The 27,675-nt window shown below is 35.1% G+C and overlaps 3 protein-coding genes across 3 annotated transcripts; 1 reads left to right on the forward strand and 2 right to left on the reverse strand.

Moving 5' to 3' along the window:
- Positions 1-764: 764 nt before the first annotated feature.
- Positions 765-14,149, forward strand: LOC112031974 (DEAD-box ATP-dependent RNA helicase FANCM). The gene is made up of 23 exons (XM_065763680.1): positions 765-877; positions 973-1,327; positions 2,330-2,473; positions 3,582-3,664; positions 3,844-3,958; positions 4,853-4,944; positions 5,075-5,129; positions 5,208-5,329; positions 5,429-5,539; positions 6,801-6,994; positions 8,243-8,373; positions 8,568-8,628; positions 8,744-8,814; positions 9,024-9,073; positions 9,139-9,304; positions 9,454-9,581; positions 9,717-10,049; positions 10,135-10,201; positions 11,029-11,685; positions 11,807-12,268; positions 12,491-12,542; positions 12,703-12,849; positions 13,153-14,149. The coding sequence occupies exons 1-23, from the start codon at positions 848-850 to the stop codon at positions 13,739-13,741; spliced, it is 4,215 nt and encodes a 1,404-aa protein (XP_065619752.1). The 5' UTR covers positions 765-847; the 3' UTR covers positions 13,742-14,149.
- A 726-nt stretch (positions 14,150-14,875) lies between these two features.
- LOC112001458 (disease resistance protein RUN1-like) lies at positions 14,876-21,866 on the reverse strand. The gene is made up of 8 exons (XM_065763666.1): positions 21,741-21,866; positions 21,094-21,623; positions 19,190-20,282; positions 18,073-18,360; positions 17,149-17,785; positions 16,525-17,084; positions 15,671-16,325; positions 14,876-15,106 (listed from the first exon to the last, which is right to left on the reverse strand). Exons 1-7 carry the CDS (start codon positions 21,864-21,866, stop codon positions 15,723-15,725), a joined length of 3,837 nt encoding a protein of 1,278 aa, XP_065619738.1. The 3' UTR covers positions 14,876-15,106; positions 15,671-15,722.
- Positions 21,867-22,638: 772 nt separating this feature from the next.
- LOC112031998 (uncharacterized) lies at positions 22,639-27,437 on the reverse strand. The gene is made up of 5 exons (XM_024064704.2): positions 26,596-27,437; positions 25,043-25,507; positions 24,316-24,693; positions 24,164-24,231; positions 22,639-23,118 (listed from the first exon to the last, which is right to left on the reverse strand). The coding sequence occupies exons 1-5, from the start codon at positions 27,235-27,237 to the stop codon at positions 22,896-22,898; spliced, it is 1,776 nt and encodes a 591-aa protein (XP_023920472.2). The 5' UTR covers positions 27,238-27,437; the 3' UTR covers positions 22,639-22,895.
- Between the last annotated feature and the right edge of the window lie 238 nt (positions 27,438-27,675).

Raw genomic sequence — 27,675 nt, forward strand, 5'->3', positions numbered from 1 at the left:
TGAAAGAGTTGTTAAAAAGTGAAATTTGTGTGTCCGTAAACACTGCGCAGTATGCACTGTTCATGAGAAAAGTCAAACTTTCTGTCTCGGAAAGCTGAAAAGTAAAAAAAAAAAAAAAAAGTGAAATGCAAACGAGTCTAGGAAGCGCAAAAACGCACACCTAGAGTAAGTTCTTCTCCATGATGTAGCTTTTCTTTGAGTTTATTAATAAAAGTCTTAGTCTTACCATCCAAAAAAAAAAAAAAATCTATAAATCTATAAATTCAACAATTGGGTCCGTTTGGATAGCACTTATTGTTGCTGAAAGTTGATAAAAACTGATTGTTGCTGAAAACACTGTAGCAAAATAATTTTTAAATGTGTGAATAGTGTTGTGGGACCCACTTTTAATATTAAAAATGACGTGAACAGTGCGTGAACAGTGCATGAACAGTACACGCACAGTGCACGCACAGTAACTTTTGGCCCCCGAAGTCAACCATTGCGGCAGGAAAAAAAAAAAAAAGAGGAGAAAACGTGAAACCAAAACGCGCCGCAGCTTTAAGCTGTATCCAAACCCAGTCAATGTGTTGTATTGGATTGGATTGTGATAAGATGACAAAAGTAATTTACCAAAAAAAAAGATAACTAAGATTTGGGCCAACCTATTGCTTACTAAAACAAAAGCCCAATCAGTAGCTTGCCCCGTACTTCTCATTATGCCCAAAAATTAAAAATGCACCAAACGGTATAAAAACATTTTCAAGTTTTCCCGCCACTCTCTCTCTCTCTCTCTCTCTCACTAAACTCACCGTTTTAGCTTCTCACTTCTTCACGCTCTCTCTCTCTCTTCAGCTTCCACAGTCCAATGACCTCAATCATCGAAGAAGACGACGACGTAAGTCCCATTCTCTCTCTCTCTTCAAAACTCACCGTTTCGTTTCGTTTAATCTCTCTCTCTCTCTCTCTCTCTCTCTCTCTCTCTGTGTTTAGGGTTTTGATTGGGAAGCAGCCGTTAGAGAAATCGATGTGGCTTGCGCCACCGCCACCGCCAATGCTAACACGAATCCGAAGCCTTCAACTTCTACTTCTGAGCAATTTTCCCATTTTGCCCCTCCCGAAACTCCCAAATTCCAATCCTGCACTACTTCATACACCAACAACAAACAAGGTCGGCAATCCACGCTCGACAAGTTCGTATCAAAGTCGGGCCCACCGAGACCGCCACAGTATCATCGTCAAGCTCAGGATTTCGTCGAAATCGATCGAGATCGCTTCGACGGTGGCGATGAGCTCAGCTGCGGCATTGACATTGATGCTCACGCAGCTCAAACTTGGATTTACCCAGGTTTTCACTTTTTTACTTTTTATCCTCATTTTTTGGGTTTTTAGGGATTTTTAAACAAATGGGTAATTCAAAGTTTCGGTCTTTTTTTTTTTTTTATTTTACTAAATTGTACCTTTTGCCCTTAAAATTTGGAGTTGTATTCATTTTGCAGCTTTATGTTTTAAAATTTTCATTTTGATCTACCATGTTTCATTATATTTTCGTATTGGTTCGCCATTCATATTTAACTATTACATGAAAATGGTAGCTCTAATATAGAAGGCAAGAATTTTAATTGTTTTTGAAGTCGTTCGGAAGACCAATATGAAAACAGAATCAAACATGAAGGGTTCAAATGAAAATCTTGAAATGTTAAGGGTCAAAATGAAAACAACCCGAAACCTAAGAGCAATATGTATAGGATAATGCAATATAGTTCTGTAATTGTGAAAGTGGATATGCTTCAATATAAATAAACTTCTAGTCCTTGTTATGTTAATGGTGGTTCCATGTGTCGATAACTATTTTAGTAATTCCGTTTAGTTTTCTTGTAATAGTTTATCATGAGTGATGTTAGGGATATTACAAATTTCATTAGATAATCCTTTCTGGTTGATGTGTCACTGAAGGCAAAAATGTAACTTAAAAATTTATTCACTATGTTCTGGAATGGCGCCAATCATGTTCATTGTCATGAAATTGATACTTGTTTATAAGCTTTTTTTGTAGTAAAAATGATATTAACTATGAAATTTTCCTTGAGTTTTAACCCATATTTCACACACATAAATTGAGTGGAAAAAGAGTTGTCAATGATACTATTTGTGTTATTAAGTCTTTTATAGTAAAAGTGGTGGAACTTTAGCGCTTTTTTTTTTTTTTTTTTTTTTTGGTTATTACAAATTGTATTGTTGTCACCATTACCAACATTTGTCACCTGAATTTCACAGATGCTTCAAGTTCAAGCATTACAACAAGCTTATCTGTCTCTCTCTCTTAAAATAATTGTTTTGAATCATGCAGTTAATATTCCTCTTCGTGATTATCAATTTGCTATCACCAAGAAAGCATTATTTTCAAATACATTGGTGGCATTGCCGACGGGGCTTGGGAAGACGCTTATTGCTGCAGTCGTTATGTTTAACTACTTCAGATGGTTTCCTGATGGTAATATGCTCTTTACTATTATTTAGTGCAACCAACATTCAAGTTCAGGTTGAATTTATTTGTTCTCTAATGAGTTAATGTTTTACTATAAGTTGTCTGATGATGATGCACAAAGAAAGCACCATTTTTGAACCATATGATAACTTTTGTTGAATTTTAAATGGTTTTTCATAAAACTAATAATTAGTAAACTTCTTAGAGAAACTAATTTTTAGAAACTTGCCATCTGATACCTTCTAAAAGAAGCAAAATTTCCTGGTTCTAAGTGTCAAATTAATTTCAAAGGCCATATTCTCGTTGAATCTACCTCTCAGACATTGTGTTTCTGTTTCTTGGTTTGGTTTAAGAAAAACAACTTTTGTTCTAGGACATCTTTTGGAACCAATTTTATCTTAGAAGTTGATTTTCTTTCTCTCCTCAATGATTGGAAGATTGCCTCTGAGAAACTATTTGGTATGATAGAAACACTATTCCAAAAGTCTCATTGTAAATTTTGGAAGGATCTAAATGGATTTTTGTCGGAGCTCTGGGCTCTTAAGGAAAACCCAAATGGACTATGCAAGCAGTGTTATGTGGCATCTTCACTTCTTGCACCTTTATATTCATATTTAATACTTGGGGCTATATGTATACTCCATCACTTTCAAGTTTCTTTGATGATATTCCATATATTAATTAACATATAGCCAATGAGATATAGTTCAATTGGCACTTGCTTCTCCATAATAATTGGATGAAGGGTAAGGTCGTGGGTTTTAGACCCATTGGGTGCATGTGTAACTTATTTGTAAAAAAATTTAATTAACATTTAGTCAGCAATGCTTTGTTGAATAAAAGAGAGGTCAATGGGTCACCATCCTCCAAACTTGGTCAAATCAGATTCCAGTTGAGCAATTGAAATATCAGGCCACATATGTGGCCATGATTTTTTTTTTTTCTTGTTTAATTGCCTCTTTTTATTTCTTTTGCAAAGCATATGGAAAAAAATATTTTTTAATTACTTACATGGAGCACATCTATCCACTTCCTTGTGTTTTAATTTTTTTATTTTGGAAGCTTAACTTCTGAAATATTGACATCTATGCTTGGCTTGGTCTTCCCATGGCAGGAAAAATAGTCTTTGCCGCTCCTTCTCGACCTCTTGTCATGCAACAGATTGAAGCATGCCATAATATTGTGGGAATTCCTCAGGTAAGATGCTCTCTTCAGTCATCAATGTGGTGATATGCTCAATTTTTTGCCTCTTAATGGACTTTTTTTTTTATTTAAAAAAAAAAAAAAAGATTCATTTACATGTTTTTTTTTTAAAAAAAAAAAAAGAAGGAAGTCATTTACATGTTTTGGGAAGATATAAATCAAACTTATTGCAGGAATGGACAATTGATATGACGGGTCAGATAAGTCCTACAAAAAGAGCAGGCTTTTGGAAAACAAAAAGAGTTTTCTTTGTTACTCCACAAGTGCTGGAAAAGGATATTCAGTCTGGTGAATCTTTGAACCGCAGCTTAATATTTTTTGGGTTGCTGAATTGTTATGATTAATTGTGACATTGAACTAACATGGGAAGGTATTTTCTGCATGTAATCTGAATTGAGATAGTGGCATAAAGACTTCCATAATCATAGGAAGTACTAAAAGAAGTTTTGGTTGGAAGGAGTGATTCACAGTTCATGGAGATGTTATTTTTCTATTTATAAATGTGTACAACTTTTGGAGAATATTAAGTAACGTATTGAGTTTTCAATATTTCAGGGGAGATGTTTATCCTGTCAAATCTAGAGTATAATGGAAACAAATCCCTCGGAAGTTGGAATAACAATAAGTAATATTAAGGCAAAGAGGAAAACATTGTGATTGAAATTTCCTTCTGTGCAGGTCTAGCCATATAAATTTCTATGGTATTAATTTAGGTTAAAATTCAAGAGGGATTTAGTTGTTAATAACTTTAGCTACCAGAGTATTATCTTATATTATTTCTTCTTGTCTATAATTTTATTTTGGAATTGCTCAGCCTTGGTGTAAATTGAGAAAATCAACAATTGGAGTGTAAATTTATGTAAATTAATTTCACTCTTGTTTGTATCACTATAGCTTTAATTGAATGATTAATTATTTGCACTTGAACTTACAGCTTCTCAAATTAATATTTTTGCCTTTTTTTTTGGTTAAATTTTTTATCCCAACCCTTTCTAAGTTCAGCATGATGCTTTTAACCCCCCCCCCCCCCCCCCCTCACCTCCCCAAAAAAAAGAAAAAAAAAAAAACGAAAAAGAAAAGAAAAGAAAGGAAAACTTGTATTTTGAGACCCCAATTATTTCATGTGATATTTTTCTGTTCTATCTTCCATTATTGATTTACTCATGAAGTAATTTGTCCCAGGTACATGCTTGGTGAAATACTTGGTGTGTTTGGTGATTGATGAAGCTCATCGAGCAATGGGAAATTATTCTTATTGTGTTGCAGTTCGTGAGGTTTGTGTTTCCTTTTTTTTATTCCAAATCTTTATTTTATTTTAAATCTTCTGGTATACAGGCTTTGCTCAAGCATGTGTTTTTGGACACAGTAACTGGTTTGAGATACTAACGATACTCCAAAATTTAGTTAATGGCTGTACCAGTGCAACTGAGAATTCTAGCTTTGACGGCAACACCAGGATGTAAGTTGCTCGCATCTACTTTGGTTCTGTAAAGTTTCTAAAACATTTTAGATCCTTATGCTAAATGCAATTAATCAGCAAAGCAGCAGACCATCCAGCAAATTATTGATAACTTATATATCTCAACTCTTGAATATCGTAATGAAAGTGATAATGACGTTAGCCCATATGTGCACAACAGAAAGATAGAGTTGATTCAGGTATGCACTATTTTTCCTCTTGTGGTTTGTAGCCTTTCTTCTTAATAACCATGTGTTTCTTTGTGCGTGGATATCCCATTTTGGTTGCTATGTTACTAGGTTGCATTGGGGCAAGATGCGGTCGAAGTTAATAATAAGCTCTCAGAAGTAATACGTCCAATTGTAGCCAGGCTTTGCGCTGTTGGAATTCTCAATAGAGACTATCAAACTGTATGGTTTCGTATACATTAAATTCTTTTAATTTTGAAAGTCTACTCTGCAAGGTTAATTTGTTTGTTTTGCATTCCTTCATTTGAGTATGCCATCTGAACCTTATAATATGTTCTGTTCCAAGTTCTGATGAAGTTCCAGGTGTATGATTTTTCTTGGCAATTGAGTTTTTATGAAAAATGTACTCCTTGGTTATGTAACAAGGAGACTCCAGTTTTACCTTTTGGGCCTCATCTAGTGCTTTTAGACTAACTCAGGTAGTGGCAACCTTGTTAGAGATTTAGAGTTTGGATACCAACACCTGTTAATTTTACCTATAGCAGCTTCTTTGGAATTCAGCAGCTCAATTAAAATCAGTAAACCTCAAATGATCAGTCAGTCGAAGATGGAATCCTTGAAAGGAACAAATTTAAGATGCACATGTTCTTGCTAATATAACCCCCCAAAAAAAAAAAAAAAAAATTCTTCTTTTCATCCCGGTCAGAATTTTTTATGAGCTCAAAGGCCTTTGTTGTGCAACTTTTAAATCGATCCTTGGTAAGATTTCCATTAATTGTTGGAGTACATTGATACTGTTATTGCATACCCAAGATGCTGATGCTTTCATTACATCTTTAAATACATAGGGAGATTAAGTAGCTATCTTACAGATTTTATTCAGGATTCAGATGCAATTCTCCCGATTTGGTGAAAAACTAATTATAATTTATTTAGCTCTGGGAGAATATTCCTTGTCAAGAAGCTGCTATTACAAATTGATGGGAGTATTTTTTTTGTCCCCTCAGAATATAATGGTCTCATTTTAAATTACATAGCTTTTGATGGAAATAATCTGTTATCATGATGTGTGTGTGTGTGTGTGTTATCAAGTCATTGGAAAAAGTGATGCTGTCAAATGATTCTACACCATTTTTATAGGGATTGCTCCTTAAAAGAAATGCATATGTGATCATGTATTTCTGTTGTTAATAGCACGAAGAGATTTCTATTTTATAAATGTCTAATTGCTAGCACCTGGGTGTTTTAGTGAATTCAGCACATCTCTGTTGTCATATGTTAACATTATTCTTCAAATGAACTGCATTGTGACCTGAGATGAAATTTGGTAAATTTCTCAGCTGTAGTTTTAAATTGTAAATTTTAGCTGTGACAGTTTTGCACCCTACTTCCTTTTGATATCTTGTTAATCCTTAATAATACCATCAAATTGTGTTCAGTTTCTTACTCATTTCTCTCTGTCTCTCTCTTTGGTGGTTGGCAGTTGAGCCCATGTGAGTTACTTAACCTGAGGGATAAATTTCGTCAAGCACCCCCTCCAAATCTTCCCCATATTAAGTACAATGAAGTGGAAGGATATTTTGGAGTTCTTATCACTCTCTACCATATTCGTAAGCTACTCTCAAGCCATGGGATAAGACCAGCATATGAAATGCTTGAAGAAAAGTTGAAACAGGGGTATGTTCTTGTGCACCCTTTATTTTTGCACTGACTTGACAAGTTGACACGTGATCTTTGAAATCATGCCTGCTTGCCCTTCATGCTTGTTATGAACTTTTTAATCTATTTCACAGAACCCTGTCCAATGAATTGTTGGTTAAAATATTTTATTGCCAAAGAACATGGTTTCAATCTTGAATTCAAGTGCCAAAACCCTTGTATGAGCTCTACAAGTAGTCCTGTATCCAGGGGCAGAGGGAGGGGGTGAGGGGCAGGATGGCCCTGGCATTCACTCCCTCCCTCATGTGTTTGTAAATTAAATATATTAAAAGAGTCTTTTATTTAAAATATCTACTATTTCGCATTGATCTTATATATTTATGTATTTATTCATTTATGTTTATCTCTATTGTAAGCTGTATGTTCTAGATCTCTTTTAAAACTAATAGTTATCATTTGTCATTTTAAGATTATTGATGTCATTATAAATTCTTACTTGTGTCATATGACTTATCAATTTTTTAGACATAAAACCATTTAATTATAATGCTATAGACTATAGTGACAACATCATGTTCACATATTTTTTACTATTTATTTTTAAAAAATGCAGATATCAACAAAAATGAGACTAGGGATTCATTAAGAGTTGTGAAAAAAGTATTTATGACAACAGTATTGCTTATAGTTTGTGAAAGGTGATGGTTGATCGCTACTTAGCAAGCTAGATAACATAGCGTTTTTTAATTTCACATTTGTATGACATAACATGGAGTTGAATCAGTTTGTGAAGTTTATCACCTTGATGCTAGCTTGTGAATTGTCAAAATAGATTATCCTTCAGATAAAATACTGGCTTTAAAAAGTTCCACACCACTCTATGACATTGGTCCCCTTGAAAAAAATTTCTGGCTTTGCCACTACCTATACCTGAGGTCAGAGTTCCAAATGAATAGGACATTTATTCAAAAAACAGAACAGGTTTTTCAAGTTAAAGGCTGATATCCTCCATTGTCCAATAAGAGATTGATTTGGATGGAGAATTGGTACAAAATAGTGTTTGAGTTGAAAGAATTTCACTAATTGGAGTTTCAGTTAGGTGGCAAAAAATTTTCCCCCTATTTAAATATAACTAGCATTGTGGTCATTATATTAAATGCCGATGACATGGAGTTTGAAGCCATTCAGAACATGCTCTCTTTTTATAAGTGCCACTCAGAACATTTTCTTTCAAGTTTAACATCAGTCAATTTTAAATTTTTGCAGGTTTTTTGCAAGGTTTATGAGTAAAAATGAAGATATTCGGAAAGCAAAGCTCTTGATGCAGCAAAATCTGTCTCACGGTGCACCAAGTCCCAAATTGTCCAAAATGTTAGAAGTACTACTTGATCATTTCAGTATGTGGCATGTTATCTCACTATTATAGTTGAGATGATTTCTTTTCAATTTGTAAACTATAAATGTTGCTAATAATTGACACCTAGATATAATTATGTTTATATTCATAGGCAACCATAAAACTCAAAATATGAGTGTGTTTGAAAGTTTTGCTATCCATTGGTTAATGAGACAACTATAAATGTGGATGCAGAAACGAAGGATCCACAGAGCTCAAGGGTAATTATTTTCTCAAATTTTAGGGGAAGTGTCAGGTGAATGAGATATTTGATAGTCAACTCAGTTATGTTGCTCCCAGTCTATTTTGTATTTCTTATATTTGATTTTAGTTTTTTTCTTGGTTACCATCACAATTATGCAAACATTCAGGGACATAATGGAAGCACTAGCGAATATTGGGGATTTAGTTAAAGCAACCCAGTTTATTGGCCAAAGCTCAGGTTTGTTGGTCTCTTCCTCTACTTATATTTTTGGGAAAATTTATTTGCTTGGTTTTCTAATTACTTTTCCTATTTCTTTTAAAGTTATTATCTTCCTGCACTTCAAGAATATTTCAATTTTGATTCCTAGAATGGATTATCATTATGGTAAGCAGGAAATATGATATACTAATCTAAAGAAAATATTTGTTATTTATGGTTGCTTATAGGAAAAGCATTGAAAGGCCAGTCACAAAAAGTTCAACAAGCTGTTTTGGAGGTAACTATGATAGTCTTTATTGTTTTTCTCATCTCTTTGCATCGGCTTACTTTGTTCTCCCTCAGAAATTTCGGGCTGGTGGATACAATGTCATTGTTGCCACATCAATCGGTGAAGAAGGCTTGGATATCATGGAAGTTGATCTTGTAATATGTTTTGATGCTAATGTCTCACCATTGAGAATGATTCAGCGCATGGGGAGAACTGGAAGAAAGCATGATGGACGAGTTGATATCCTTTTTGTATTTTGAATAATGCATTATATTGAGTTGGTTGGCAGTGAGAATAATATGAGCATTTTTTTCCTCCTACTAATTTCAGGTTTCAATATCTTTACAAGTTTCTAATGCCATTTCAAGTGATTCCTTGACAAGAATTACTAGTTTTAGCTTGTGAAGGGTCAGAATTGAAGGGTTACATGCGAAAGCAGGCAAACAGCAAGGCTGTTAGAAAGCACATGCGAAATGGGGGGATGCACAGCTTCAATTTTCATTCTAGTCCTAGGATGGTGAGATCTTTTAAAAAGATTTTTATTTTTTAAACTTTAAATTCTACAGTTTTGCTTTCTCTGCCTAATTTTTTTCCTATCATTATTTTAATTATTCTTTCTCAACCTATATATATTTTTCTCTTTTTTGGGTAGATTCCCCATGTTTACAAACCCGAAGTCCAATTTGTTGAGCTGTCAATTGAACAATTTGTTCCTCGTGGAAAGAAAGTTAAAGATGATCATGCCATTCAGACATCTGTGTTCGAAGAAAAACTAACTGTTGCTGAAACTACTTTAATTGCCAAGTATTACCCTACCAGTGAAAATATATGGACACCATCTCTTATTGCTTTTCCTCACTTCCAGACATTTCCTTCCAGAGTGCATAAAGTAATGCATGCGAATAGAACTGGGATGCTGATTGACATGATGCAACGTTTGCAAGGACTATCATTTTCTGGAGATAGTGAAGCCACTGTTGTTGAGGTTATAATTGAACTTTTTGTGCATCAATTGTTTTCTTTTATTGCATTATACTGTCTTTTCTTATTCAACCATTTAATGGATCTAGGATGAAATCATTCTTGGAAAGAGCATGGTAGTTGAAGCAGCTGAACAACATGACCCTGAAACAAAAGGTAATACCATCCTTGATAGCTCTAAAAGGCTTGAATATAAAAATTTTAAATAAAAAAAAAAAAAACTGGGTATTAAAAGGTAATACCATCCTTGATAGCTCTAAAAGGCTTGAATATAAAAAAAATAAATAAAAAAAAAAAAAACTGGGTATTCAGAAAGCATTCTGTTGTTTTCTCACTTTGAAGGGACAGTTGAGATTCTATGTACTGAAGCACTTAGCAAAAAAATAAATTTTGTTGTACTAGCATATTATTCAAAAGTAGCTAGGGGCTAGGTACATTTACTTATGTCATTTTTTTTAGTCCCAGTGCTAATGACATTCAAGCTACAGCTATGTATTTTCTTATTTATAGAGAGACGTGTATTTAACATTTATAATTGTGTATCTCTACAAATAGTTTTAAGGAACAAAAGTAAACGGCTTATATAAATAGATATATGTATGTAGGTATGTATATATTTTCACTTTTCTTCGTCTCCCAACTCACAAATTATCCCCCCTATTTATGCAAATAGATATATGCATTGTTCATTTTCACAAGTGAAGTTGCACCCTGAGTCTGTAAGTCCTTTCAGCCAAGTTATGATGAAGGTTTTGAGCCTGGAAACTTTCAGCTTATATAGTGTGTTGTACATTTTTTTGAAACCCGACCTCACAGTGGCTTCGGATTTTTACTGCTGTTCTTCTTGCTTTTGCCCCATGTTGTATTAGATAGTTATTTTCTTCCTTTTTTTTTGGGTTGCAATGTTGAATGTTTAGGAGATGCATGTTATTATAGACCTCTATTTTATTATTATTTGACTTGAATCTTAAAATGTTGTGCAGGTTTGCTGGGTTCTGTTAATTCTCCAAGCATAAAGTCTCAAAGAGAAGTATTTGAAGTATCACCTTGGCAGACCTTAAAAACGAAAGAGAAACACAGTGTGCCTGAATTTTGTGGCCAAGATCCTCCTTTGCACTCATACCTCTTTGGTTCGGATTATGTATCTGTTGATGCTTTTGGAAAGGTCTTAATTTTATCTGTCCCATTGCTTCCTTTTAAAGTAGTGTCACATGCTAAGTGTACAACTGCAAGCATTGCAAAGTTGTCAAATTATTTAAAGCAAGATTCTTTCCATTTGAGAACTTCAACTGAAGACAACAAGGAACTGACTATGCAAGCTACTGCTGTTGGAGAAATAACTTCTCCGACAAGATGCATAAAGAATAAGACTCTGCCAAAATCTGGATTATGTGATGCTGATGTCCAGCAAGAAAAGAAGTTGGATGGGATTGAGAATATTCCGGAAACACCAATTTTGAAGGGAAATCTGTCAAATGAAGGAGATAGTGGTGGTGAGATGCCTGATGCTACGGAAATTAAGGCACCCTTGCTTGTGGATGATGAATGCGGTAATGATTTCATAGATGTTGAGCTTAGTCCGCGACTGACAAATTTGATCAAAAGTGGTATTGTTCCAGAGTCCCCAGTCAACGATAGAGGTTTGTATTTTTTCTCCAGAAACCTATTTCACTGTATCTAGAGTTTTAGGAATGTAAATTTTGCTTAGATTTGAAATGTGTGCAGGATAGAAAGTTTATGATGAAAGATTGGATTTTGCAGGCTTATTGAATGGTAAAAAGACAAATGAGTTTCTTGTTAGAGACTTTGTTTCTCCTGCCCAGTTGCATACCACATCGATATTGAAGTCTCCACGTCCAGAAAGAAATGGAACGGTTATTAGAAGAAATAGCTCTGTTTCTCCTATTAATAATGTGGTTCAAACTCCTGTATCTAAGTTGAACAATAATGTCCATATAAGAGGATGTACATCCACTGCTCCAGGCATTGAGGAAGCCCAAACTCCCTTTGCAAACTTGACAAACACTAGCTGTAGCAAAGATTGGCTTTTAAGTTCTGGAGAAAAGTCAGAAAGTATTGAACAGAGGCGCAAGCTTAAAAGGTTGCGTAAGGTTGGAGATTGTGGTAAAAGTAGGAATCTGAAAAGCGTCAAAGAAAATAGTGTTCCAATAGCAAACCTTGCAAGATCATTTTCTAGTCCTTTCCGAAATAAGTGTGTCAGAGGTACCTTGAATTCCAAGTCTAATGCATCTAAATGTCTGTACTTTCGAGTGTTGGAATTTGCTAATATTTGTAATGAGAATCTTTTCCCCTTAAATTCTGTTGTTTTAGCCAACCTTTTCAGTTGACTGGAGCCTGATTTATACTGGTTATGGTGTAGCAATATGTTTAGCGACCAAATTTTCTATTGAATTATATACCAGTACTCAATACTTGTTGCCTCAGGTAAAAAGAATCCAGTTATTGGCGGCGGAGCCTTCATTGAGGAGGAAGCTGAGTAAGTTCTTAATGAGATAGTGAATTAATATTACTTGTTTTATTGTATGCATAATTTCCAATTTAAAAACATTCCTCCTTTCCTCCTCCCCCAACTTGAAATACTTGATTTAATTTTTGAAATATATCCATTCTGATTTCTATGTGATGTTTATTCTCAGGGTGTCTTCAGATGCTGATATATCTGATGATGAGGAAGATGAGCAGGACAACAATTCAAATGATAGTTTTATAGATGACGGGATCAATCCAACAGCAGCAAGTACACAAGCTGAAAGTTGCAGAGTTGACATGATGGCAATCTACAGGTCTCTCTCTCTCTCTCTCTCTCTCTCTCTCTCTCTCTCCTTAAGAGCCTGAAGTTATATTAACACACATGAGCATAAATTGTTTTAAAAATCATGGTATGGAATACGCTACCATGTGATGGCATAAAATATCCACCACCTTTTACTTTTCCTTTTAACAAAAACATCAATTATTTGATGAAGTGACATTTAAATGGAATTCTAATACTGGTCCTGTTTTATGGGAACCAGGAGTTTAATACTTTTATTTGTGACCAAGATTCTTACCACAAATTCTCATAACAAATCAATTTCCTGCAACAGGCGCTCTTTGCTCAGCCAGTCACCAATGCACAGGCAGCCTAATTGTTCTGCCACTTTAACTCCTGATTCTTTGGCTTCAATGGCCAGGATAAGTGAAAGTGGAAGTGGAATTTCCTCAGGCAAAACCTTGTACTCTCTCCAGACTCCTCAAACTGAATCTGCAAATGGGTTAGCTGGTAGATGTTCAGATTCCTCCCAAATGTGCAGGATCTCCTCACAAGTTGTGCCTTGTACAACCAATGTTTCCTCAATAGGAAAACAGGAGATTGAAAGTCGAAAAAGGAAATTGAGTTTTCATCTATCTGAATCTGTTCCTAAAATTAATCTAGAGCCAGAATTCATGCTCCAATCAGATGCTACTGGAAGAGATTCATTTCAGCATCACAACACAAATGGGGATGCGAATGAGGATGCATTTTATGATGATCAGTTTTATGAAGGTCTAGACCTTGATGCAATGGAGGCACAGGCTACTTTGCTTTTCAAACAGAAATCTGATTTTTCAATAAAAAAGCAAGAGATAATTCCTCAATTACATGCACAGAATCCTAGTCTCATCAGTTCTCCATCATTTGATCTTGGGATATGACAGGCTTGAAAAAAGTCTTGTAGAGGTTCAGAAAATAGAGATGGGTTGGCCATTACGAGTCACTTGTTCAAGTTTTGCTAGTAGGTTTTTTTTATCTTTTCTTCTTTTTTTGTTTCATAATTTTATAGTAGATATGAAAGTGATTGAGGATGGAGAGGCTGGCAAGGTTCCAGTTCATATAGATGTAATTTATAATGTAGTAAGTTGTGTACAGTTCATGTAAAGAGGGAAAATGTAACACATATACATACATTATGTTGAAAATGTCTAAGAATTTTGTTGATTCTAGTACAGCTGGTTGACTACCAAGATTACTTGCTTGAGATTAACTCAGCATAGTAAGTGCATAGTAATCTGTCATCCGGGTAATTCTTTTTGTAAAATGGAGTTCTGTTCGTTTGGATGCAATTTGTTTGTTGAAATTTTTTTTATTGAAAATTAGTTGAAATATATTTATATCTTAGTAGGGCGTAAAAATTGTACATAAACAAATAAACTAATAATTTTATTTTTAATTTTTGGCCAAGACTGATAGTTTATTTTGAAACCATATTTAAGCGTAACTTCACCAAAGTGAACTCATACATAAAGATAAGAGTAATATTACAGACGTAACAAATGCCACTATTGTTTATTTTGACCAATAACTAATACCATTTACTATTTACAACTTGTCACCTTGACAATTCTATAATTTTTTGTAACTTTAATTTTTTATTTTTTATTTTTGGGGTAAGTGGCTAGATTTATTGCAAAGGCAAGCAAACTTTCTCCAATTAATTGTCATTTATTTTTTTAACAAAGTCATTGCTTGTTTTTATACAAGATCAATAATGCAAGAGAATTTCTGCAATTGTTATTGTCCAAGCATGAGTTTGTTAAAACTAATACTAATAATTTTACTTTTAACTTTTAGCCAAAACTAATAGTTTGTTTTGAAATACATTTGTCAAGTGTAACTCCACCAAAGTGAACTTCTACGTAAATGTAAGAGTAATACTACAAACAACAAATTTACAATATTTTTCACAACATGCCACTAGTTCTTATTTGGACCGACAACAAATATCTCTTTATTATCTATAGTTCACAATTTATCACCTTAATAATTGTAAAAAAATTTGTGACAATAGATTTACTGTAAAGGCAAGCAAACTTTCTCCTATTGATTGTCATTTTTTGTAACAAAGTCAAATTGCTTGTCTTTATACAAGATCAGTAATGCAAGATAATTTCTCCAATTAATTGAAAGCGGATATTTGGGTTGTGCAGTGTTGTCCAAATTCTTAGCAGCTCCAGTCATTGATAACATGTTCTAAGAGTACAGCTTCAACCTCCGAATTCTGGTCCATATCCTGAAGTTCTCTGCAAGCATCAGTCGCAAAATAATAATAATAATTTTCTTTAAAAAAATTGCTGGTGACACTTAAGTTTAAACATTCAATTTTTGCATTGCTGCTGACACTACATGGAACCATCTCTAACCATACCTTGTACAAAAACCTATTTTGTTCCTCCTGTAATATTTACAATGAGACCACCATTTGGTTATTTTTAAACTGATTATGATGTAGAGGTAGATGCCAGTGAACTAATGCGGCAAAATCCAAGGTTAATTTTCAGTAACACAGAAGTAGGAGCACTGAACCCAACATGATGCACACACATGGCAAGTTTGGACACATGTCTTCATCGTATCAAGTTCAGTTCATCGGAGTACTAGACCCAACTGTGTCCAAAAGGATAAGGCTTAGGTCCAATCCTCCTCTGTTCAGAACCCCACAGACTGTGGACACATGACAAGTTTTGAACACGTGTCACCAAAATGTAGAGCTAGAAAGAAAATAAAAATAAAATTGGATTAGACTAATTGAATAAGATAAAAGGTCAAACGTTGTAACAGGAAGGATGTTTGAGATGGCTCATTACCTTAGAAAAGTGATGAATCTTTGAACTTCCTTTTGAAAAGCTCCAAAATACACTAGGTTATTGTCAAATTCATGGACACCATCCCCATCCGAACCCGCTCAAGTAATGAAGTGGCTACTGTCGCATTGTGCAATTGTTTGGTTAAAGTCTCTTCCACATCTTGCTCGTATACCAAATTGACTCCACAGTTCCACACATTCAAACGTGGGCCATAGTTTTCAAATGTAACCTCAATCTGGTGGCATTCACCATTCCCAACAGTGGCAAACCAACTATCACGAGACAAATACAATAGCCAAATGTGGCACACACCAGATGTCAGCCTAAAGAAAATGTCAGAGCTATAGTGCCTGTGAGGCATATCACCACCAAGGGCTATCACATGAGCTCTAAGACCAAATGTTTTATCCACAGATGCAGAAATAAAGTCGTTAAGTGGAAAAAATGCATCAAAAAGAGCACAAAGAGCAAATCCCATCCACCTACTGTTACACCAATTTGGAGGCAGCTCTATCCTTACTGAGTTCCCCAACCTTCTATGAGTAAACCACCGTGGAATATAAAATCCGGGAATAATTATCTGAAATTCGGTTCCAGATCCATCATCTTTTCTTTTGGTGGAAGTTTCATATCCCATTTTTGTATAAAGGAGTCCCTACACCCAAAAAAAAAACACCTTTTAACAAAGAAAGAGAGAACAAGTTACTGTTAGAATATTGGTAGAATGATTATGCAACAAGTTAGGAAAGCGCTAGTCACAATTGAGGTTAGCCATTTTCCTTGGCCGTTACGTGTTAAATTCATCATTTGCTAACGGCTTAAACTTTCGGGAGAATAATTAATTTATCAGTTACCTGTAGGTATCGATTCAATATTGTAAATGCCACTCCGCCACTGCTCTCATCATATCCATATAAGTCGGAAGAAGGTCGTGCCAAATTGCGTGGTCTTAGCAGTGCTGGTGATGGTTCTAGGGAAGAACATTCTTGAGCATTTATATATCGCACAGTCAATGGAAGCTCTGGCGATGATCGAAGGTTAGAGCAGAGGCACAAATCAAGAGCTTCCAGTTTTGAAAGTTGACTGATGCTTGCAGGCAGGGTGACGAAACTGTTTCGACTTAGTGTCAAATATTTTAACGAGGAAAAGCAACCAAAACTATTAATCCCTATACCTTCAAGTCTAGACATCCCACTTAGATTAAGTTGCTCTACACAAAAATTGCTCTCTAATGGCTCTGTACATCCAATGGAAGAGGGAACTTCACTAATGCCAGTTCCACTCAAATCAAGTTCCTTCAAACACTTTATTTTCCAAAGGTTTTGTGGCAAGTTGGCAAGTTTTAAGCATCCCGAAAGAACAAGTTTTTCAAGAGACATCAAACTATCCATATTATTTGGAAGACATTTGTAAACTGTTTCGACTTAGTGTCAAATATTTTAACGAGGAAAAGCAACCAAAACTATTAATCCCTATACCTTCAAGTCTAGACATCCCACTTAGATTAAGTTGCTCTACACAAAAATTGCTCTCTAATGGCTCTGTACATCCAATGGAAGAGGGAACTTCACTAATGCCAGTTCCACTCAAATCAAGTTCCTTCAAACACTTTATTTTCCAAAGGTTTTGTGGCAAGTTGGCAAGTTTTAAGCATCCCGAAAGAACAAGTTTTTCAAGAGACATCAAACTATCCATATTATTTGGAAGACATTTGAGATTTAGGCAGTCTTTTAGATTTAACAAAGTAAGGGCAGTCAAACATTCAATTGATGAGGGTAGTTTATCAACAGCAGTCTTTCCCAGATAAAGTTCTGATAGGCTTTTCATAATTCCCTTAAATTCCGAAAGATTCATAAGAGATTCACAGCCCAAAAGATTAAGAATTCTAAGGGACTGCATTTCAGCAGACATGCTAGGAAGATTGATAAGAGACTCACAATTTTCTAAATCTAAAACAATAAGCCTACTGAGTTGTCCCATAGATGAATGGATCTCAACCAAATTTGTGCATCCAGTAAGGTATAGTCTCTCAAGTGTCGAAACTCCTGTGAAGTCAGGTGTCTGGATAAGGTTCGTGGAATAACTAAGATCAATGGATTTTAACTTGTCCAAATACTGTTCAACCAAAAAAAACTACCATTAAACATGGAATTTATTTTAATAAGATAAATATTTTTTTTATTACAGCAATTTTAATAAAATAATTATACAACACTCCGAGAGTACAATAATGTCATATTCTTTAGTCTCACATAGTCGTAGGTCTCACTAATTAAATTTATAGTGGAACTCATTATTCATGTAAAAGGAGTGAGTATAATATTGTACTCCCGAGGTATTAAAAAAACTCCTAATGAAAATAATAAATAAATAAAAGAAAGCCCATTAATGAAGAAAATTACCTTTATTCCCTCCCAAAGATATTTAAGTTTGCTACATTGTAAATTAAGTTCAAAAAGCTCTTTTGGTTGGAAACTGGATGGCAAACATTTTGAAGAATACCCAATCCATTGAAGAAATCTTAGGTCATTAGAAACATGATCAAGGCCGTTCAGGATGTGCACATCATCAATTATAAGCAATCTAAGATTGTGCATCTTTGAAAAACCTTCAGGAAAGGCTTCAAAGTTCCGGTATCCTCCTTCACATTCATAAGAGTTTATGACTATGGTTTGAATTGCTTCTGTTGCCTGAGAATTAAAAGCAAATGATCAGTTTTGATACAAATTACTCAAACAGTTGGTAGGTATACATAGACAAGTAGATTGTATTTTGATATAAATCAAATTCTCACTTCCAAACAACCAAATATTAATTCAAAACTAAAATCAAACCAAACTCATTGGGGGGAGAGAGAGGGTATGTAATGGAAAATTTAGAAACACAATGCCAAAACCTCAAAATAGAGTTGTAAAAAATACAAAAATTCATCAACTCATAACAAAGTTGCAAGAAAGAATAAAAATACATCAAAGAAAGAAGAAAATGAGAGAGAGAGAGAGAGAGAGAGAGAGAGAGAGTCACCTTTTTTGTGGACAGAACATGGACTGAGTGAAAAAGGTGGTGCAGAAGAAGTAATAGCAAATTTATAGAAATGTATATGGAGAAAAGAGAAGTCAAAAAAGGGAAAAGAAAAATTGGAGGAAGAGTAAGGGTAAGATGGGGAATCATGTGAAGAGAAGAGCCAAAGAAATAGAGGGAAAGGGCTGAAAATATGTGGTTGATGTGACACAATAGGACATTAGCAAAATTAATTACAAATCATCCATTGTTATATATTTTGTATAAATGATACAATCATATTATGTTTTCAAAAGATAAGAAATTGTCAGAGACAAAAATATAGGAGCTTGTTAAATGAATTTTTATATTCTATATTTCATTACTTAAGTACTTAGGTGATTAGTTATCTATTGGATAAGTTTTATAACAAAACTAATTTATTGAAAAAAATTGTGTAATTATAACTACTAAATCTTGTATACTGAAATAAAATTCTAGTTTTGCCATTTTTCTTACCGTATCTTTCTTCAACACATGAAACAAATCCTTACGTAGCCACAACCTGCTGCGCTTTCCAGGCTCTCCATGGGATTCTAGACGAACAATTTCTCTACCCATTTCTTGTAGTAGATCATGCATCCACAACTTATTGTTTTCTATGGTTAGGAGAGATTTATCCATGAGAACACTTATACCAATTCTCGCATCAAAACCACAATTCTCTAATATCTCTATTACTCGATCTTTCGTCTTCCCTCTAAAGAAACACGCAATATCCAAAAATATCTCCTTCCACATTTCTTCTAGTCCATCATAACTTATTCTAAGTATATCAAATATTTCTCTTTTAGGATTTTTTTTGAAATTGTCCAATGCACTTTGCCAGTCACCCATCATTCTTCCAACCAAAAAGGAACCCAAAGTTACAAGAGCTAATGGAAGGCCTTTAGCATGGTATGCAACATTGTGGGAGAGCTGCATGTAACCTTCTCTGGGTTGCTCTTTTTTGAAGGCTTTCAAACAAAAAAGTTTTAGAGCATCACGATCATTTAATACATTAGGCTTATAGATTTTATGTATTTCATGTTGGACCAACAAATGTTCATCTCTAGTTGTTATGATGATCCAGCTCCCCAATCCAAACCAACCATGATCTCCAACCAATTTTTCCAATTGGTCCAATTGATTAACATCATCTAGAACAATGAGAACTTTTTTATTACATAGCCTTTTCTTGATCATATCAATTCCATGATAAACATTCCGTATCTTTGTATTTCTATCCTCCAAAACTTCTTCAATAAGTTGTTGTTGTAATGGAACCAAACCACCTTTTTCTGATACTTCCCTAACATTAATGATAAAGCTAGATCCTTCAAAATGATTAGAGAATCTATCAAAAACAACTCTAGCAAGAGTTGTCTTTCCCAGTCCCCCCATACCACAAATCCCTATCATGCAAACATTATTACCAAGACCTAAATAAGAAGTGATCAATTCCTCCATTGAAGAATCTATTCCTACCAAGTTAGTTGTAATGCTTGAGAAACTTGAACTCAGTTTATGTAATATCACTTCCACAATGTGTTGGATAAATTCTAACTCATGCCTGTGGAGAAGATAGAACAATAATATAGCAATTGTCCAAACCAAACATAAACCCTCAGGGAAGGAAGAAAAATATTAGGCAATAATACTCTTGATCAAACAAATATGAAGTCATTAGCTCAAGTGAAGTTATACAACTACCCTATAAGAATTGAATGATTATATATCAGATATAAATGTGACATGAACGGATTGGGAGATGTAGTTTTTGTTGTAACAGATCCATCAAGTTTGTTAATTAAAGCGGAGAATTGGTGCTCTTGCCCAAGACATGCGGGCCTTCCCAATCATAGCTCCAAAAAAAGAAAAAGGAAAATGAAAATCAGCAAAAGAGGGAGAGGGGCAGGGAATACTAGTAGGTGCATAAAGATCACAAGGGAAAGCAAGTGCCATCATCCAATACCATTTCTTTGGTTAAGCAATGATATTATCCTGCTAAATCCAAAATCTATTTTGGCTAGAGCTACATTGACAAAAAATTTAGTGTCTCATTTCACCCTTGATTGCTAAGAGAAACGTCATTTGAATATTTTAAGTTCGTGACCTTTTGAAGTAGCTTGAGTACAAAAGAATAAAAATCTTTTGTCCCAGCCTGTGATAAATTATCAATTGTACAAGATTTGAGTTTATGATTCCTAGTTTATACTATGATAAATTATCAATTATAACTTCTAAGTTCTAATAGATGGTGATATGCCTCATTCTAATAACTATTTAAATACTTCATGGTATATGAAAGATTGTTTATATATCAATAGAAGTATTCCCTCAAAAAAAAATGTCAATAGAAATAAATTTGTCATGGAAATTACCTATCTTGTAAATGCCAACCAGAGAGATTGGCCACTTCTGTCAAAGCAGCTCTCCACGTTTTCACCAAATCTATGTTCTCCTTAAAACATTCTTCATGGTCAATAAAAGCTTTTTCAAAAGTTCCAGTTTGTTTCCGTACATCAGATGGATCCACATCATAAAAAACAGGCAGGACTTTCATTCCCATTTCTTTCATGCATTTGATGATCTTTGTAAGCTCAACCAAACACCATGTTGAAGATGCATAGTTTCTTGACAAAATAATTATAGCAAACCTTGATTCTTCTATTGCTTTTGAGAGTTCAGGTGAAATGTATTTTCCTCTTTTAAGTTCTTCGTCATCCCTAAAGGTTAAAATGCCCTTCCTTTGTAAAGCAGTATATAGATGATTTGTAAAACTTTTACGAGTATCTATGCCTCTAAAACTAAGAAACACGTCATATTTTCCTTGAAATGTTGAAGAAGAAGAAAAAAAAAAAAAGAAGATGAGGCTCCTTGAGTGCTTGTGGAAGAAGCCATTGGAAATATACTAGACATGTAAATCTTGAACTAGAATACAACGATTTGGTGTAGGATTGTTTCTAAAATTTTAAGGGAATAAAATGAGAGAAATAAGAGAGATGAATTGTGTGTTAAAAGTGCAAACATGCAGATTTGTATTTGCAGCTATTGTAAAACTTGAAAACCTCTTGAAACAAAGCACGCCATATGTAAATGCCTTTTGAAAACCACTGCGAAGGTGTTTGTGGGTGTGGGAGGAAGGATTTCGCATCCCCTGTTTTCACTCAAGTCAACAATTCCTAACTTGTTATTCTTTTTTTTCTTTTTTCTTTTTTTACCGAAAATGATAGACCTAACTTGTTATTCTTAAATGCCTTCAAGTCAACCTTCTTGTGAGGCACATGGGAATGATGGGCTGAGTTGTTATTCTTTTCTTTTTTTACTCGCACCACATACATACACTATTTATTTATAAAGTTTACCTATTAAACCTTATTGTTTCCTTGAATTTGAAATGAGTGCTATTAGTTCCTAAAATCTAAAATCCTTAGCTATGTGTCTATAAAAGAGCAATGAGATGACATTTTTTAAATGACATTGTACCTTATTTATATTAAAAAAAATAACACATAAGGGAATTTTGACCAGAACCCATATTAAAGTGGTCTACCCACCCAATTCAAACAAATTACCCATTTGTTTCTCCAAAAAAAAAATGAAATAAAAAAATTCTAATAAGTTCACCCTGACCCAGCACACCCAATTTCAAACATAACAAACGAGAGAGAGAGAGAGAAAGAGAGAGCACTACTTATCGAGCCCCTTCAAATTTAAATAAATAAATAAATAAAACTATTTCTCCCCCATTGTAGCAAACCATCCGAACACACGGTTGGAAGAAATGCGAAAGGTCCAAGAACACCACTCCCTGTATTTACGACCCACGAGATTTACCATTAAGATTTGCTTACACAATAGTACAGCCATCTTCTATAGCAGATAAAACATGTTGCAACCAATATTTCAACCAAAAATAGATAAGCTTCTGGGCAAAACAAATATACATAAATATCAAAGCAACTCTTTTTTCGATTCAAAGAAGTCAAGCTTCAACAAACTAAACAGCAGACTGCCAAAGCCAATCCACAACCACTACTTTCTCTACATCGCTAGGAGGGGTTAAGGGTTAAAACCATTTTTACATGAACGAAGCACCTAAACACATCGCCTAGAATGCGTCAGACAAAAACAGATGCCCCAGACGCAATTCTTGAATTAACAGGAAAAAAAAAGGACCATGCTAAAGATTTTGCTGGCCTGACATGAACGACATGGCTCGTCTGAAATCCAAAGACTTGAGGGCTGACTCTGGAAAATTCTTCCCATCAGGTACCCATAGTCCACTGTTATGTGGCATCAGCACCTGGGGCTGGCCACTAGTTGCACCTTCACCAGCTTTCGTAGATGGAACTTCGTTCTTTTTCTTCACAAATTCAAAGAACTCTGCAACCTGGCGTGCATACCTTCAACAAAGCCAAATTACAAGATCACGTAAATGAAAAATGCATTTTGGCAATGCAACTAATGCACAGGGTAATGGACACCACACTCAAAACATGGCAAAAATACCAACAATAACCCTAACCATAATTGACAAGACTTCCAGCCTGTCTTTTCTTTCGATTTCTTCTTCAGGGTTTTCCTAAGGTTGGGATGCAGAGAAAGGCATGCAGCACATATGATTTGAGCAAATAGGGAAAAGGAAGACTTAAAACATAAAAGGTGCATGTAAATATTTAGTTGATTAACCTTGAAGTACACCTTGCCAAATTATAGAATAAAAACCATAATACTCAAAGATAAAAATTCTGTTTTGCAGAATTTGATGTTGATGGCCAGCAGAGGGTAATGATCATTTCAAAATGTAGGCTACAGATAGAACCTCCAGATATTAGTAAAAGGCTAAGTAAAGAAACTTGAGTATCTTTCAAAGGAACATGGAGAAAAAGGAAAAAAAAAAAGGGAGAGAGAGGGAAGGGCAAAGGAACACAACTAACTAGCAGATGATTTTCATCCTTTGGGAACCACCCGTCGAAGAAACTGTAATTCAGAAAATTTGTGAACTTTTTGATATAGCAAAAGGCAAAATGCCATTTGCACATCCAGACAAATTAACCATAGGCATTTACAGGGCCACTAGCCTGATTCCAAACTGATTTCCTAAGTTTTTTAAAAAAAATTGAACTAGAATTCATAAAATATTAAAATGATCACATATTTTCTTTCTCTAGAGGGTTAATGAGAAAACACCAGAAATTTACCTTCAAAATAGCCCAAAAGTTAAGGAAGTTTAATAGGAAGGGGGAGGGGGGAATATGACAATTAAAACAACTATAACAAAACGTAATGCAATCTGAAACATGAAGTATAACACAACAAATTAAAAATCTTTAATTCCCCCTCCCCCACCCTGGGGAGGGGAGAGGGGGGACAGAGAGAGGAAGAAGAACCAAGAATACTCTAATGCATGCTTATTATAAATATTAAAGAAAAAGGTTGTTATCTTACTGCCTCTTTGCTTCAATGTCTTTGCTGAAATCAATGTTGGGTTCACAGTCAAGAACCAAGGCAGGAACCTGCTCATAACCAAAATATTTTTGGTTAAAACTCATGAGTACATAAGTTATGATGAGTTAACTTAAAAGCTGCAAATAAGGTACCTTCTGGATACTTGAATGCATATGATTGCCCTCCAAATAGAACACACGGTCCCTTATATCAGGATGTAATGAGCTATCCATATGAAAGGGTAGCCTACTGACAGATAATACACCATGATTTCCACTTTGGAAGGGGAGAAGCCAGCTCTCATGCTTTTCATGCAGGTCATGGAGATACTTTAGGGAGACTCCACCCTCCTCTTCTCTTTTACGTAGCTTCATTCGCTTGTGGCAAGTATCAGGACTTGCTCGAAGATATATAAAACCGTCAGGAATAAGTCCAGGTAAGCATGATACTACTGGATCAAACCATGAGTCATAAATGCTGATCTCCATCTCATTCATCCAATTAGCCTCATGAACAGCTCGTACAAACACCTTCAATGAATGAAAATGAGATAAAATGGATCAGCCTTGAAACTCTTAAGTTAGGTTTTTCTTCCTCTTGAATGGGATCAATCAACAGGAAAAAGAAAGATTACATCTTCCCATCAATTTTAGTCATTGTCAGCCTTGAAACATGTTACAAAATTTCCAAGATCTTATCAGATTCTTTTATTCATTTTTTGCATGGAAAATAAGGATTAAAAAAACAAACGTGAGATCAAACTGAGTTGAGGGAATAATATTTTGCCAAATGCAAGACTTTAGGGGTATGGTAAGCATACTTTATTGCATTACATTATATTGAACTAAAAAAACAGAGAGTGAAAAGGGAGATTCTTACCATCCTGTCACTGAAAACACTCCTTTCCATCAATCTGAGGGGCTTGATACCACCAGATGACTCTCTCTCTTGCATAACCCTTGTGACAAAAACATAATTCTGGAAGGTATAGGCATACCTCTCAGGCTCCGCATAAAAAGCATCCAATATATTAAAGTGATCAGGTCCAATATCCTGCCACTTGTCAATAGGCTCTGGAACAATCTCAACAAGATCACGTAGCTCAAGTGTTTCATTAGCTATTCTCTGAAGGAAAGTTGTCTTCCCAACACTGATATTTCCCTCAACACAGAAAGTAAGTCGTTTCTTCTGGGTTGACTTTACATCCGAGTTTGAACTGTCCTTCAATTCTTCATCAACACTATCTTTGATGTATGTAGTTATACTCTCGGCATGGTTTTTGTGAATGATTCCTACAGAACTCTGTAGATACTCAACCATCTTCTGACTAGATTGGCCAAAGAACTGCAAAGGGAATCACAAAAATCCTTATAATGATTCATGAAAGAGTTAGAAAAAGTACATATACCAAGTTACCAACTACAGCATGTGCTTAGTTTCTTGTGCAAAAATACACAGTTTATGTCATGAAGAATAACAATCAGACACCTAATTTGCACAGAGACTCAAATCTGCTAAGAGTGCCAAGGGTAAAAAATGCAGCTATAAGTATTTTAATCTAATTTTTCCATTATTTACAAAAATGTTAACCAGGAAATTTCTGCCATAACTTTCAAAAGCCCGTAAAATTTGAGTTGAGTAAAATCCATTGTGAATTCAACAACTCAGTAGGAGTTAGATTTCAGCTAAAACAATGTGATACATATTAGAAACAAAATTCCTTTTGTGGGGGGGAACCAAAAATAAGTTGGCAGTCATAACAAATTCACTCAGCTAGATCTTTGAGTCATTAATTCCAAATCACCAAACAATTTAAGTACCCTAAAATGAAATGTTTGTGGAGAATTTTAGTAGACTTAGGGCACACTGTGACACTGCCAAAAAAGTGCATTCAGAGCCTTAAAGCTCTTAGCAAAAATTGCCAAATGTTTAAAATTTTCACTAAAGAGCTTTAAGGAGGCCTAAAACAGCTTTAGCTGAAGTTTGTAGCTTTTAGGGAAAAGCTCTATAATTCATGTTCATGTTTTATAAATCCAAAACTTTAAGGCACTGTTCACTGTAATTTGCCAAACACACAAAATGCTGAAGAGCTTTTCAGTTAATACCCTATATCACAATAGCTCTACAACTACTGTTAAAGCTCTGCTTCCTAGAGTAATGCAAAACGGCACTTAAACTTCAACCAACACAATTAGGCCATCAGAAATGGCACACACACAACAGACAGACTATGTCGTTCTCTCTAAAAGAATTAACCAATAACAAACAAAACGCATTGCAGACAAACAGATTCTCAATACACATATATATCCCCTCTACCACCATCTAGTAAGCACCGCAGGCTATAAAAACTATAAAAAGTAACACAAAGCATTCTCTATCCTGCTAAAAAAAATACAACCATTTTCATAGTTCATACAAACCCAATATACCTTATCTTTGTACAATTGCTTCAGCTCAGCCACTCCCCCAATCCCCTTCTCCACCAGCTTCCTCAAATTCCTCGGCCCCACCCCGGGAATCGCCAGCAAATCCGGGTTCCCCACAACCACACCACCACTTGAACTCCTCTGCCTCCTACTCCCACCACCACCACTACTCACTCTCCCCGGCTTTTCCTCCAACCCCTTTTCGCCTTCGCTTCCATCGACACTCTCCAAACCCTCCGAACCATTTTCCGCCGAAACTGACACCGACCCATCAGAGCTCGTGTGAGTCCACGCCACCCTGGACCCTGTCAAGCCATCCTTCAACACAACCCAGGCTCTAAAGGGTCGTCTTTTATCGATTCCACAGCGGCATAAACAGCAATTTCTAGGCTTTACAGAGACAAAGAAGCGAGAGGATAGAGTGCTAGAAGTGCTAGTAGTAAAGGGTTTTGAGGAAAGAGAAGAAGAAGGAGAAGTGGGGTTGGGGAAAATGTTAGCGGGCATTGAAATAAGAGTTTTGAAGCTATGAGAAAGAAGGGTTTTTGTGGGGTTTTTGAGAGGGAGAGAAAAGAACAAGCTGTTACTGTTCCTAGGGTTTTTGAAAGGTAAACAAAGCTTCTGCATTCCTTCTTTTCTCTTTAGCATTTCAAGGTTACAACTTTCAACCTCAGAGGCCCTCTTTTGTTTTTGTTTTCTTCTGCAAAACACAGTAAAGAGTTAAACAGAGACAGAGACAGAGACAGAGGAAGGTTTGAAAATGGGTGCTGAGGGTTTTGGGGGGTTTTTTTGTTGCTAGTTGATACCACTTGGATACTGAGAAAAAAGTGAGAAGACAAAGGGATTTTTTAGGGTTTAACTTTTATTATTATTTGTTTTGTAATTTCTTTGTTGCTTGGGTTGGGATAACATGGGAGAGGTCTCATTGTGGTTTCCATGTGCTCTGCCGAGGTACTATAATTTTATGTTTTTTACCATAACTATACAAGGACACATATTCTACCCAAAAGATTTAAAAAGGACACGTTAATTTAATGGCTTTAAAAATCTTTGTCTAGAACATTTTCTCTAATGTTGACCATGTGG

This window comes from Quercus suber, unplaced genomic scaffold (genome assembly GCF_002906115.3).
Source record: "Quercus suber isolate HL8 unplaced genomic scaffold, Cork oak 2.0 scaffold_518, whole genome shotgun sequence".
NCBI classification, from domain to species: Eukaryota; Viridiplantae; Streptophyta; class Magnoliopsida; order Fagales; family Fagaceae; genus Quercus; species Quercus suber.